The sequence below is a fragment of the Nanorana parkeri genome, unplaced genomic scaffold, assembly GCF_000935625.1.
Source record: "Nanorana parkeri isolate BGI_ZX_2015 unplaced genomic scaffold, ASM93562v1 scaffold157, whole genome shotgun sequence".
NCBI lineage: Eukaryota > Metazoa > Chordata > Amphibia > Anura > Dicroglossidae > Nanorana > Nanorana parkeri.
Genome location: NW_017306425.1, coordinates 990,818 through 1,003,239, shown reverse-complemented (window position 1 = coordinate 1,003,239; position 12,422 = coordinate 990,818). Strand labels below are relative to the sequence as shown.

Sequence of the window (12,422 nt, the reverse complement as noted above, 5' to 3'; positions counted from 1 at the left end):
TTGTTGTTGCATTATATGCATGTTCTCCTTTTATGTCTTTCAGATTTTCAAGACATCAAAGCAAATTGCACTGTTATTTATTTGCATAACTACCGTTGTATTATGTAGATAGTGGAATTATCATGCCAGACGGGGAGTGTGCCGCCCCAACAGGGGCATAGAATATGAGATGCATAGCCTCAGTTAATATTAGCATTGTTATATAGGTTAGAATTTATATAGTGTGATTTGCCTAACTATTTTCTCATAGCTAAATTCATGTCTTATCGTATGCTGCCATCTAGTGGCCTTTTGTTGTAACAAACATGCTTTCTGTAATTATTCCTCATGTGACAATGTATTTCCCCCTAGTGTAGCCCCTTCCTGCTTCCTGTGTGCAGTACTTCCTGTGTCATGGCACAGCTACTAGCCACATGTAACAAGGACACACATGTAATCTGCACAGTACGTAGGAAAGGCATCATTTTCTGACCGCACAATACTATCACCATTCATCTGCTGTTCCTATCATCTGCTGTAAAGAATAAACACCTCTTTTGAATGAATCGGTATTGACGAGTTCAGCTATCTGATGAGGATTGTCCGCAGTGAGTATATCTGCTTATACAGGCCAGGCATAGAGGTCTCAGCAAGGGATATATCTCGCTATCACAACGATCGGAGTCAGAATAGTATCAGTCATTCCTGGCTCAGTGAGTGCACTCCTTTTAGTAGGCCTTCTCTTTTCCCACAATCACATACATGTGTGCTTTAGGCCTAATTCACACAGCGTTTATTCGGGCCATATACATCCATGTGGCGTGCAAGGCCGTATCGGTCCGTTCCCAGAGGGACAGGTGCTGCGTTTGATTGCACACAGCAGCCTGTTCTTCCCTATGGACATGGAAGACACCACCAGGAGAAGAGGGCACCTGAATCAGGTCAGCCATGTGCACTGTACGTCCCTGTTATTTCTGCCTTAAACCGCTTGACCTCTGCACTGTGCCCGCAGAGCCCTGGTGAGACCTCACACAGCTCTCCTGAGAGCTCACACAGCCTCCTGAGACCCTGCACAGCCCACCTGAGAGCCCGCACAGCCTACCTGAGAGACCGCACAGCCCATCTAAGACCCTGCACAGCCCACCTGAGAGCCCATACAGATCACCTAAGAGCCCACACATCCCACCTGAGAGCCTTCACAGCCCACCTGAAACCCTGCACAGCCCACCTGAGACCCCGTACAGCCACTCGAGAGCCTGCACAGCCCACCTGAGACACTGCACAGCCTCCTGGGAGCCTGCACAGTACCACCTGAGACTCTGCACAGCCTCCTGAGAGCCCATACAGCCCATCTGAGACCCTGCACAGCCCACCTAAGACCCTGCACAGCCTCCTAAGAGCCCACCTGAGAGCCCGCACAACCCACCTGAGAGCCCGCACAGCCAACTTGCGAGGCCATACAGCCCACCTTAGAGGTCGCACAGCCCACCTTAGACCTTGCACAGCCTCCTGAGAGCCTGCACAGCCTCCTGAGAGCCTGCACAGCCTACTGAGAGCCTTACAGCCCTCCTGAGAGCCTGCACAGCCCACCTGAGACCCTGCACAGCCTACCTGAGATGTTGCACAGCCTACCTGAGATGTTACACAGCCATTAGAGAGCCTGCACAGCCGACCTGAGACCCTGGAGCAACATAGAGTATGTAGCTTCATATTATTCTGCATTGCTGTATAATGTATTGCTCGGATTTATAGTCTTCTATAGCTGGTGGTATTATTCTGCATTGCTAACAGCACAACCTGTCAGAAGCTGGGTACAGCTTGCTCGTTGTATCCAACTGATAGTTTATGCTTAAGAGATAGAAGCCAGGCAGGGTTTATCATGTAATAGAAATGAGAGTATATTATTTCAGAGACAGAGACTCAGTGTACAGTATGTAAGCCTTTTTACTAGGCTGCAATTTAAGAGGGAGAGACCAGGCAAGTTTTATCATGAAATATAAATTAGACGTGTGCACCAGCAAAACATTTGATTCGTTTTGATTCGGATTTTCCGTTATTTCATTTTTCGGGATTCGGGCCCGAAAGTCAATTCACTTCGGGATTCAGATTTGGACAAAATTCGTTAGCGGTAGTCTGTGTGAATGTTCGTCCCGGACAAACTTTTGTTGCACCAAAGTGACAGACAAAAGAAAAAAATGACTTTTTTTCACAGTCTGCAGAAGAGGAGAAAAAAAAGTGTGAGGCCCCCCCCCCCCAATTGATACCAGGCCCTTTAGGTCTGGTAGGAATGGTAGGAGGGACCCCCTAAGTTAAAAATCAAAAAAGTGTGTGGAGTTTCCCTCAAAAGCTATACCAGCCCCTTTAGGTCTGGTAGAAATTTAAGGGGGAACCCCAAAAAATTAGAAAAAAGTGGGGTCCCCCTAAAATCCCTACCAGGCCCTTGATCCGCGCACAGGCCCGGCATGGCAGGAAAGGGGTGGGGGATGATCGAGCGCCCACCCCCCTTGCGCCTTACCAGGCCACATGATTTCGGCATTGGGAGGGTGTCACCAGGCCAATAGGGACAAGGGCCTCTTTCCCACAACCCAAAATCAGCATTTATGGGGGTCTGCAGGCAGGGGGGCTTATTTGCATTGGGTATCCCTTTAATTAAGGGGGCACAGAGATGCCGCCCCCCTTGTGAATGAATAAGGGTACTTGTACCCCTACTCATTCATTGAAGAAAAAAAAAAGAAAGTCAATTATTTTAATAGTTGTTGTATAGCATAATGTAAAAAAAAAACTTTTTTTCTCAAAATTTTCAGTAATTTCTCCTGAATATAGTAAAAAATAAAACCCGCAGTGGTGATTAAATACCACCAAAATAAAGCTCTATCTGTCCCCAAAAAATTGTATAAAATTCATTTCAGTACAGCGTTGCGTGACGGAATAAATGTCAGTCAAAGTACTGCAGCGCTGAACACTGAAAAATGGCCTGGCCAGGTAGGGGATCTAAACACCTGGTCTTCAAGCGGTTAATGGGAAAAAAAAAGAAAAAGGGCTCCATTGATGTAATCCAGCTTCAATCACGATGCACGACGCCCGCTGACCTGCCAAAACAAAAAAAAGTTCAAACCCGACAAAGACCCGCAGCAAAATGACATCTCTGGCCCGAATGTAAACAGATGGGCAGAGCGAGCCCTGACGTCACGGGGCTCGTTCCGCCCATTTGACATTCTCAGCCGTCATTGAACACAATAGCATTCTGTGAGCCGAGGTGTCATATGAATAGTATTATGACACATCGGCTGACAGACCCAAATGCTATTGTGTTTAATGACAACTGAGAATGTCAAATGGGTGGAACGAGCCCGGTGAAGTCATGGCTGGCTCCGCCTATCTGTCTACATTCTGGACGGAGATGTCATTTTGCAGCAAGCCTTCGTCGGGTTCGGGCGGGTCAGCGTGCAATGGGACTTTTTTTTATTTCGGCGAGTTGGCGGGTGTCGTGCATCTTAATTGATGCCGGATTACATCGATGGAGCCATTTTATTTTTTTTAAATAAAGGAATAGTCAAAAATGGACCAGTTTTTTTTTTTTCAGTTACGAGACAAGAAAGGTTTTTATTGTGAAATAAAAATTAGATTGTGTTGCTTCAGAGACCAAAGCTAGAATGATTGCACAGATGCAAAGCACACTATGTCAAATGCTCCAGTTGAAGATGGAGAGACCAGGCAGATTTCATCATGAAATACAAATTAGAGTGTATTATTTCAGAGACAACAGCCAGAAATATTGTACTTACTCATTGCCCAATATGCAAGCATTTTTACTAGGCTGCTAATTAGAGATAAATAAAAAAAATTATCACGCACATCAAAAAGGTAGTAGGGTTTTTTTTGAAGGCACTAAACCACACAATAGTAAAATTCAATATTTTGTTTTTACAAAATGTAAAAGGCATTAAAAGATTGCAGAAACATTTGCATCGGAAAATAGACGATTCACAGTGTTTGTTTTTTATAATTTATATGGCACAATACGTAACCTCCCAAGTCTCCCCCATAGTTCAGGAGAAAAGCTTGATATATCACAGATTAAGTGGATTGTCATGAACAATATTAACACTTAAAGATTATAAATCCACTTTCCCAGGCAAATTTGGGAAAATTAAATTACCCACACCAATCTGCCCCTTCTCCTCATCCCCCCTCCCCTTCTTGTTGCTCATTCCTGTCAGTGGACACTCCTTCCCTTCCGCAGCTGCTGTAGGAGCAGTGCAGCCCTGTGGTTGGTATTTAAAATTTCGCTCACAAATGGCTAGCACTCATTGGTCAGTGCAATCACCTGAGAGGCACTTCTGACTGCACTGATTCTCTGGTGACCAATGAGTGCTCGCTCTTCGCAAGCAGAATTTAAAATATTGTCCGTAGGGCTGTGCTACTGTGTACGGGTCCTACAACAGCATTTGCAGAGGGGGAGGAGCTCACGTTGACAGGTAAGAGCAGCACGGGGCGGGGGGGATTGGTGGCAGTAATTCCATTATCCCAAATTCACAAGGGAAAGTGTACTAACCCTTTAAGCTTGTTAAGCTACATTCAGTTTTATGGGATTTGAAGCTATAGTAGAATGCAGGCAAGAAATACAAAACCCAGTAAAACACATTTGCTGGTGGATTTACACTCCCCATGTATGTATCACTGAAACAACAGTATACTACATTTAAAAAACAAAAAACAAAGACAATCTGCTATTCAACTAAAGACTACCATCTTTGCAGCATGCTTTGCAGCCAGCACTCAAATAAGTAATAGCAGTTACATGCATAAGGGCAACCACATAAATATAGGTGGCAGTCACCGTACGTGGCTGTTTTTGGTCAGTTCAGGCAAAGATGTCTTTGGGTGCTCCCTTGTGCCGGGTAGCAGATCTAGAAATTAGATAGGTTAGTAAACCTGTCCCAGTCATTATTGTTACCCCCTGCACTGCTTACCTTGCCTTCCCCTTACCATAGTGTCAGGTAGAAGAAAGTTTTAAAGCACTCTAATTTCTTATATTTTGTGCCCCAACAATGGCTGGATTGTGCATACAAACCTGATCACCCTCTACAGTTGTCTTCATCCTAAGGCTAGGCACACACCTTACAACCATCGCAAGACTTTTGTCTTGCGATGGTTGTAAGGTACCTAAAAAAAAAACGTACGATCTGCCTATCTTGCATAGGCAGATCGTACTTGCGATGGTCGCACGCCCCGAGGGGCGGGCTACCGATGACCGCAATGCCGAAACACCGGCCCGTCCGGCTTTTATCTTACGAACATGCTACACACCCGCCGAACATCGTACGATGCTCGGCGGGTATTCAAATGGGTTCGTATAAGTTTAAAGTCATGCGACCTTACAGTAGTAGAGGTCGCACGGCTTCCACACACCTTACGATAATCGTACGATCGCGGGGCTTGCGATCATCGCAAGTACAATCTGCCTATGCAAGATAGGCAGATCGTACGTTTTTTTAAGTACCTTACAACCATCGCAAGACAAAAGTCTTGCAATGGTTGTAAGGTGTGTGCCTTAGGATGAAGACAACTGTAGAGGGTGATCAGGTTTGTATGCACAATCCAGAAATTGGTGGGGCACAAAACATAAGAAATTAGAGTGCTTTAAATCACTCCCAGAGGCGGATGCATTATGGTATTTGTAGTTTCACCCCAGCTAGAGGATCGGAATTTGCCTACCCCTGCCTTATGCCATGGCCATGTGCCAAGCCATCCTGAGGGTCAAATCACTGATAGGCGATATTGACCTACCACTATAACGGGCAGCCTCACTGACCAATAGGAATATAGATGCCTGCACTGTATACCTGCAGCAGTCTTGGTTTTGATTAAATTAATTAAATAGAATCAGATGCTCCAGATTAGGTGCCAAAGATAAGAACCACCTTAGGCAATATACAGATGGAACGAGTTATTTAACCCTCGGACATCTAGGGTTTGGTGTTCTCTTTGCTCTTGACGTGTGGTGAAATCATGCCAAGATCAATAAATGTCTCTAAGGCCCTCAGAAAGAAAAGGTATGGATGCCTAGGATTCTGGCAAGAAATTTATAAAGATTGCCAAATGATTTGAAATCGATCATCCCACAGTAAGGAAAATAATCTACAAGTGTGGTAGATTTCAAACGACTGACCGCAATTCGCCCAGGTGCTTTTTTTTTTTAAATTACTGCCGATTTACCCTTGCGATAGTCGGGCAGGATAGGGCCGCCTTACTTAAAATGTACGACGGTTCGATCATCGGCCAAAAAGTTTTGTCCGATGATCGCAAGGTGTATGGGCAGTTTTAGAGACGTGTTCAAAAAGCCTTTGCTATCCGAAAGAACTTTAAGCCCGCATTCACACGAGTAACGGCCGGCCTGTACAGCTGCATGCACGGCCATATCGGCCCTCTCCCGGGATGGACAGGTGCTGCATGTGATTATATGCAGCAGCCTGTTCTTCTTTATGGGAGTACGAGGCCGTACGCCGCCCTACGCTCACCCGAAACTGCACGTCCGTATGGGTGCGGGTGTCCCTGCTCGGACGCAGACAGGCTCCATCCTGTCTGCACACGAGTATGGTCACCTGCATGGACATGCAGTTCGGGTGAGCGTAGGGCAGCTGCGTCCTCCCATAGAGAAGAACAGGCTGCTGCGTATAATCACACGCAGCACCTGTCCTTCCTGGGAGCGGCCCGATACGGCCATGCATGCAGCACGGATCTGTACGGACCGGCCTTTACTCGTGTGAATGAGGGCTAAAGCAAAAAATGCAGTTTGCCATTTGAAAAGTCATGCAAAGATCAGGGCTTTAGGAACAATGTGCTGCAGACTGATCAATTAAGAGTTGTTTGGCCACAGTAACAGTGGACATGCTTGCAAACCAAAAACAGTATTTCAGAACGAAGCCAAATCAGTTATCCCTAGACACTGGGATCCCCCACTCCACCCAGAATTTGTGACTGGTTTTGACACATTGATTATGTGGCATGGATGGAGGCACTAATTCATATCAACCATAACACAATGTTGAAATTACCCGTACTTCGACCTCATGGATACTGTTTAAAGATGGGCAAGCCTATAAGACGCTTATGAAGCCTATGACTACTGGCTCTCCCTCTAAATGGATTACTTTAGACGCTGACTTTCTCCAACCTCAAATACCTGTGGTGGGCTACCCTGCTTGCCCCAAACAAACCTTGGTTCCTGTTTGTTCGCGTTCCCCCTCTAATTGTTCAATTTAAACACTTTACTAGGCTGCCCCTTCACCTCCTTTTCTCCATTCTGCGCTTGTACCACTACATGGAATTCCTTGATCCCTTTCTGAAATGCGTTATCCCTCACACTGCATATTTTGCTAAACTGCCCCAACTGGACCATGTATTACCTGGTTTTGGTATAGTTATCATTCACCTTTTTCTTTGTTATTTAGTGATTATCTTACCTGTACACTGCCCCAACTGTTTACATGTCAATAAAATATTTTTAAACAAAAAAAACAACCCCCACAGTATTTCAGGAAAAGATCATAACAGCTGTAGAGCATAGTGGTGGAAATGTTATGGTTTGGGGTTGCTTCGGGACCTGGGCAGCTCACAGTCAAGTCATTGTTCATCATCTCCAAGTGTGCTTGATGAGAAGGTGAAGTCATCGGTCTCAAATTTTAAGAAAAAGGAGTCTCAACATAACTACACCAAGGAATGTCTTAGTCAAGAATGTCTTAGGCTGTCCTAGTCAAAGCTCTGATTTAACTGTCATTGCAAATTTATTGGGCAGTTCATGCAAGGAAACCAATACTAGCTTTTTGATGCCAAGGGTATACTTTATATCACCTTAATCGGTAGGCAATGTTTGTATAGAGAACTGTTTGTGTTCAAAAAGTCAACATTTTTCATGGGGTTTACTTAATTTCAAATCCGACTCTATAAGCCGCATGGGGTCAGTGGCAATATCCAATGGAAAGCTCAAAGCAGTGATACAAGGAGGTAGAGGCAGACTTTTCACCACTGATTGGGTGAGGGCCTATGTTCAGGGAGTCACAGACATTGACCACAGCATTCTCCAGCAAACACACAACGTAAAGAAAAGCACCGACAGATAAATGGCTGTACGTGTCTAAATGTTTATTTTTCACAGAATCCATGTGATTTATTTTATTGTTTATCTTTATTTTACAAGCACTGTACGTATCTTTGGTCCATTGTAAACTTTTCTTACATAAAGAGAACAGCAATTTTCCATCTATTGGAAACTTCCCATTTCTTTTTCCAGTTAAAACAAACACACAAAAGAAAATACAAAATAGCATACATAATTCAACATTAAAGTACCAACATTTGAGATTGAATAAAAATACACAAAAGAAAAAACAAAAAAGGGATGAGTATATATATAAAACAAAATGTCACATTTTCTTTATTTTCATAGCAAGTAGTGCATTTAGAGGTCTCTAAAATCCTTCATTTCCTATCTTAGGTAATCTGTCTGTCAAGACAAGAATGCACGAAGAGGGATTCCTTATTAGTATGCAGCAGCTCCTTACTTGCAGGTAAGCGGTGTCTGGAGATAGGTGTAAAGCGCTCCTTGACAACCATCTGGTGAGAAAAAATAAAACAAGAAAAAAGGTACCACTCTGATTTGCTGCCTCACGTGCTCTTCAGGTGGGACAACAGAGTTATGTGAATACATGAAACTGGTTCCCATAGAATGACTTGCTACTGCTTTTTCAGGACAATCTGGTTCAAAGCAAAAACCTGCAGCTAGTCAGCGAAATCCTTTAAAAGCTGTCTGCTTGAAATTGTAGTTTCCTAACAGCTGTAAGGCTATGTACTGTCCACAAAACACACCATTATATCCCATTTTTAAGATCATTTATAGGATTATACAACAAAAGTGATGGTTTTCAGAGATGCTATCCAAGTGTTGGCATTCTCTATCAGAATGATTGCGCCGTAACAGGAGGCTAATGAAAATGCTGGCTGACACTGAACTCATCCACTGCAGGCAACTTCAACAACAGTAGATGTCAACAAGCTGGCGGAATATAAATTTTCATGACTTCTGCGTTCCAGATGTCAATCAACCACCATTCCTACTCAACCACAAGTCCTTAACATCATGTAAACTTAAGGCATTTATCAAAACACACACGGGAGATAGTGTAGGTCTGACCAGGGTGCCAGAGGGACTTCGTTATTTATCATATTGCCTCTAAAAGTTCTCCTGTTATCAGTGCAATGTAAACTTTGTATATTTCCAGCTACCACGAGTGCCTGTGGGGAATGGAGAACAGATGGCACAGCTGGGTAAAGCCAAGATATTCTGCTTGCACAATGACGACCACATAACTGGTCCAAAGGTTGGCAAATTGCATGTGAAATAAAAAGAAAAAGCCAAACATTGTCCGATGATGCCACATCTGTATCCTCCTAAAGTATAAAAAGTGTGTGATGCAAGTAGGAACTAATAAGATATCATGTCTTTCATCTTCTCCTTCTCCCAGTAAAATGACAGCTGGAGGTGAGTGGTTGCAATGGGCAACACAACTCTTTGCTTTCCTTCATTTGAGATGAGGCTCTATATCATTAAATGCCCTTTCCAGATAAACTGTTTTTTTATATTTTACACTAGCAGAACAATAAACCCTTTCCAGCAAGGTTGAGAGCTTTATAAGCTTTGTTAGAGAAGGTACCACTACTGCTTGTTACATAGACAAAACAAGTTATAGAACACAAATGTGCAAGAGCAATGTGAAAAAACAAAAAAACAAAAAACAACAGGGAAGGAAGTCTATAGCAAGACTACAATCTAGACATTGCCTGGACTATTATTGTCGTGGAACATGCAGCCTGAGCCTACTGAAAAACCAGGACTAGACGTGTCTGCAGCCCACACAAGACTTTGCCTACTTTACTTATATTAAACACACGGGACCACATAGCATCAAAGCTGAATTTCCACCCCCCCCACATCTACACATAACCCCAGTTTGTGACTGCCCCCTCATTCTCTGTTACATTACAACCAGAAGATCCTTAAGCGAGTTTGTCAAGATTACAATGTTACAGAGAAGCCTGAGACGACGTAAAAATCTTTTATATTTTGAAACCCCCCACTTCCCTCGAGGGCCTTCTATTTCAATCCCAATATTTATTTTAGAAGAACTCTAAGCTTCCACAATGGAAACAATTCATCAAGAGGGCTTTGTATTGTGTGGCACACTTACACTAATATATGTATAAATAACTTTATCTAATTAGAACTAACCAATTCCCAACGATATCACATATGTTTCTCGCCTAAGCCACTCCCCCACTTCTTAAAAATGCTGACAGTGCCAATTAGGGAGGGATTACGTGTAGAAAAAAAAAACCAACAAAAATGTTGACAATGACTCGAAAGCCAAAATCAGCCAACATTTGCAAGACTCTAAAACCATTTTATGAAAAAAGTTTGGTCTACTTTTTCCATCATTTTAAAATGGGAAATGTACAAATATCAATGTCCGAGTCCTTCAACACAGTCACTAGTCCCCAGACCAAGTTTTCCAGTAACTGTTCCTTCTTGAAAAGTAAAACCCGAAAAACCTAAAAATCAGAAGTAGGACCTTATCCTGCTGTAGGCCATCAAATAATGGCACGGCAGTTCTAGTAAGTCTTTGTGCTTGCATCACATTCTCAGTAAGAGCACCTCCTCTGATTGGTTCTGTCATTTCCCATCACATACACACAGCAATGATCAGACAGCAGTCATAAGGTGACTGTGGACAGCAGACTATCTCTTGGCACATATCATTTGCAGATGGAAAGGTCCATATCTTTACATGGGCTGTAAGATAGTAATATGGACAAAGTTTTAAAGTGCTGGATCTGACATGGCATGAAAGTCAGTGCAAATCACTAGAAATCTGTCAAAGTTACTGCAAAGGAAGGAAGATAATAGTATCTATTCTACAAGGATCTGTCTGTTTACAACAGAAACTACATTTGTACAATATTCTGGTTTTCCAGATTCACAAGATGCAGCAGCAGGTGCTGCAAATGGACTGAATACAAAGGAAATGAGGGGAACATAAATATAAAAGTAAAAATTGGGATATAGAAATGGTAGAAATAGTGTCGTCTACGGATTCCACCCACTCTACTCCACAGTCACAGACTTGGCTAAGTTTCTTGGACAATCCACCTATGGAAAGAGGAAGGTATTGGTCAGTCAATCCAGGATCATATATAGAACAACCAGAACCCTTTGTTAAGCTTGCAGCTAGAAAGCCGTCTTACAGGCACCAACAACTTACATCATATCCTCTGAGAACAGCAAGATGGAAGGCAAGGAGTTGTAGGGGGATCACACTCAGTATTCCTTGAAGACAGTCCACTGTGTGAGGAACCTTAATTGTACGTTTGATTGTGTTAATAGTTTCTGTGTCCTCCTTGTCACAGATCACCACTGGACGTCCCTATGAACAGTTTGGAAAATAAACATGGTAAGCAAAAGGTCATGAAACTACAGGTTTTAGATCAGCCTTAAATTTTAGCATACTATGGTCTTAGACCTACCTGTCTAGCAACCACTTGCTGGAGAGCATTCTGGCACTTGATGTAGGAATGATCCCTCACTATAATCATGATGACCGGCATAAGTTTGTCTACCAAGGCCAGTGGACCATGCTTCAGCTCCCCAGCCAAGATCCCTTCTGAATGCATATATGTGATTTCCTTAATTTTCTACAAAGAAAAATAAAATAAAGTTGGTTACTAAGAGGCAAACAATTGTGGGAAGCAGATCTGCATCTAAAACAGTAACCCCAGGACAATGTCAAACAAAAAAAAACATCTTTTCAGGGGAAAAAATAAATAAAAAATTAGGAGTATTGAGGACTTCATAAACAGGGACACGTGGAAAAATAAGAAGCTATGCCCTGCTGTGTGGCCATTTCTCCTACTTCCTAGCAGGACAGGTCTGATTCATGACACCATGCAATGGGAAGTTCCCCGATTTACCCCATGGAAACGTAGATGTTGAGGGGTTATGTGGGCACAGACAGGGAGTGTCATGTCCTGGACTGCTCCTTATCTGCACCTACATTTCTAGGAAAAAAACTAGAATGTTCATTAGCTAAGCTGGATACACAATTCTGAACTTTCAATTTGTGAGTGGTCCTATGCCTTTGACAGAAGTTGATTAGATATACTTGCTGAAGGGACATGCTGGCAATTAATCAGCTATGCAGTGCCTGCAGCCAATAGCTGCCAGCACTGTTCGGGTATTCTGGCAGTGGTGCCAGATATACATATCGGGAGATTTGTTCCCCCCACGCTGTGAGTGTGGATGGAGGACTAATTTTTTTTTTTGTTAAGTTACAAAAAAAATTATATTATAATATATTATATATCTATATATATCTATATATATCTATATA

At 43.0% G+C, this 12,422-nt stretch overlaps 1 protein-coding gene across 3 annotated transcripts in view; it reads right to left on the bottom strand.

Annotated features, from left to right (window-relative positions):
* Nucleotides 1-10,578: 10,578 nt before the first annotated feature.
* LOC108785366 (glutamine--fructose-6-phosphate aminotransferase [isomerizing] 1) overlaps nt 10,579-12,422 on the bottom strand; it is a 44,253-nt gene continuing 42,409 nt past the window's right edge. For all 3 annotated transcript variants that reach the window (XM_018554422.1, XM_018554421.1, XM_018554423.1), the window contains 3 exons: nt 11,560-11,727; nt 11,298-11,459; nt 10,579-11,185 (listed from right to left, as the gene is read on the bottom strand). In XM_018554422.1, coding sequence (XP_018409924.1) covers nt 11,141-11,185; nt 11,298-11,459; nt 11,560-11,727 — 375 coding nt within the window. In that variant the 3' untranslated portion in view covers nt 10,579-11,140. The remainder of the gene's footprint in view (nt 11,186-11,297; nt 11,460-11,559; nt 11,728-12,422) is intronic.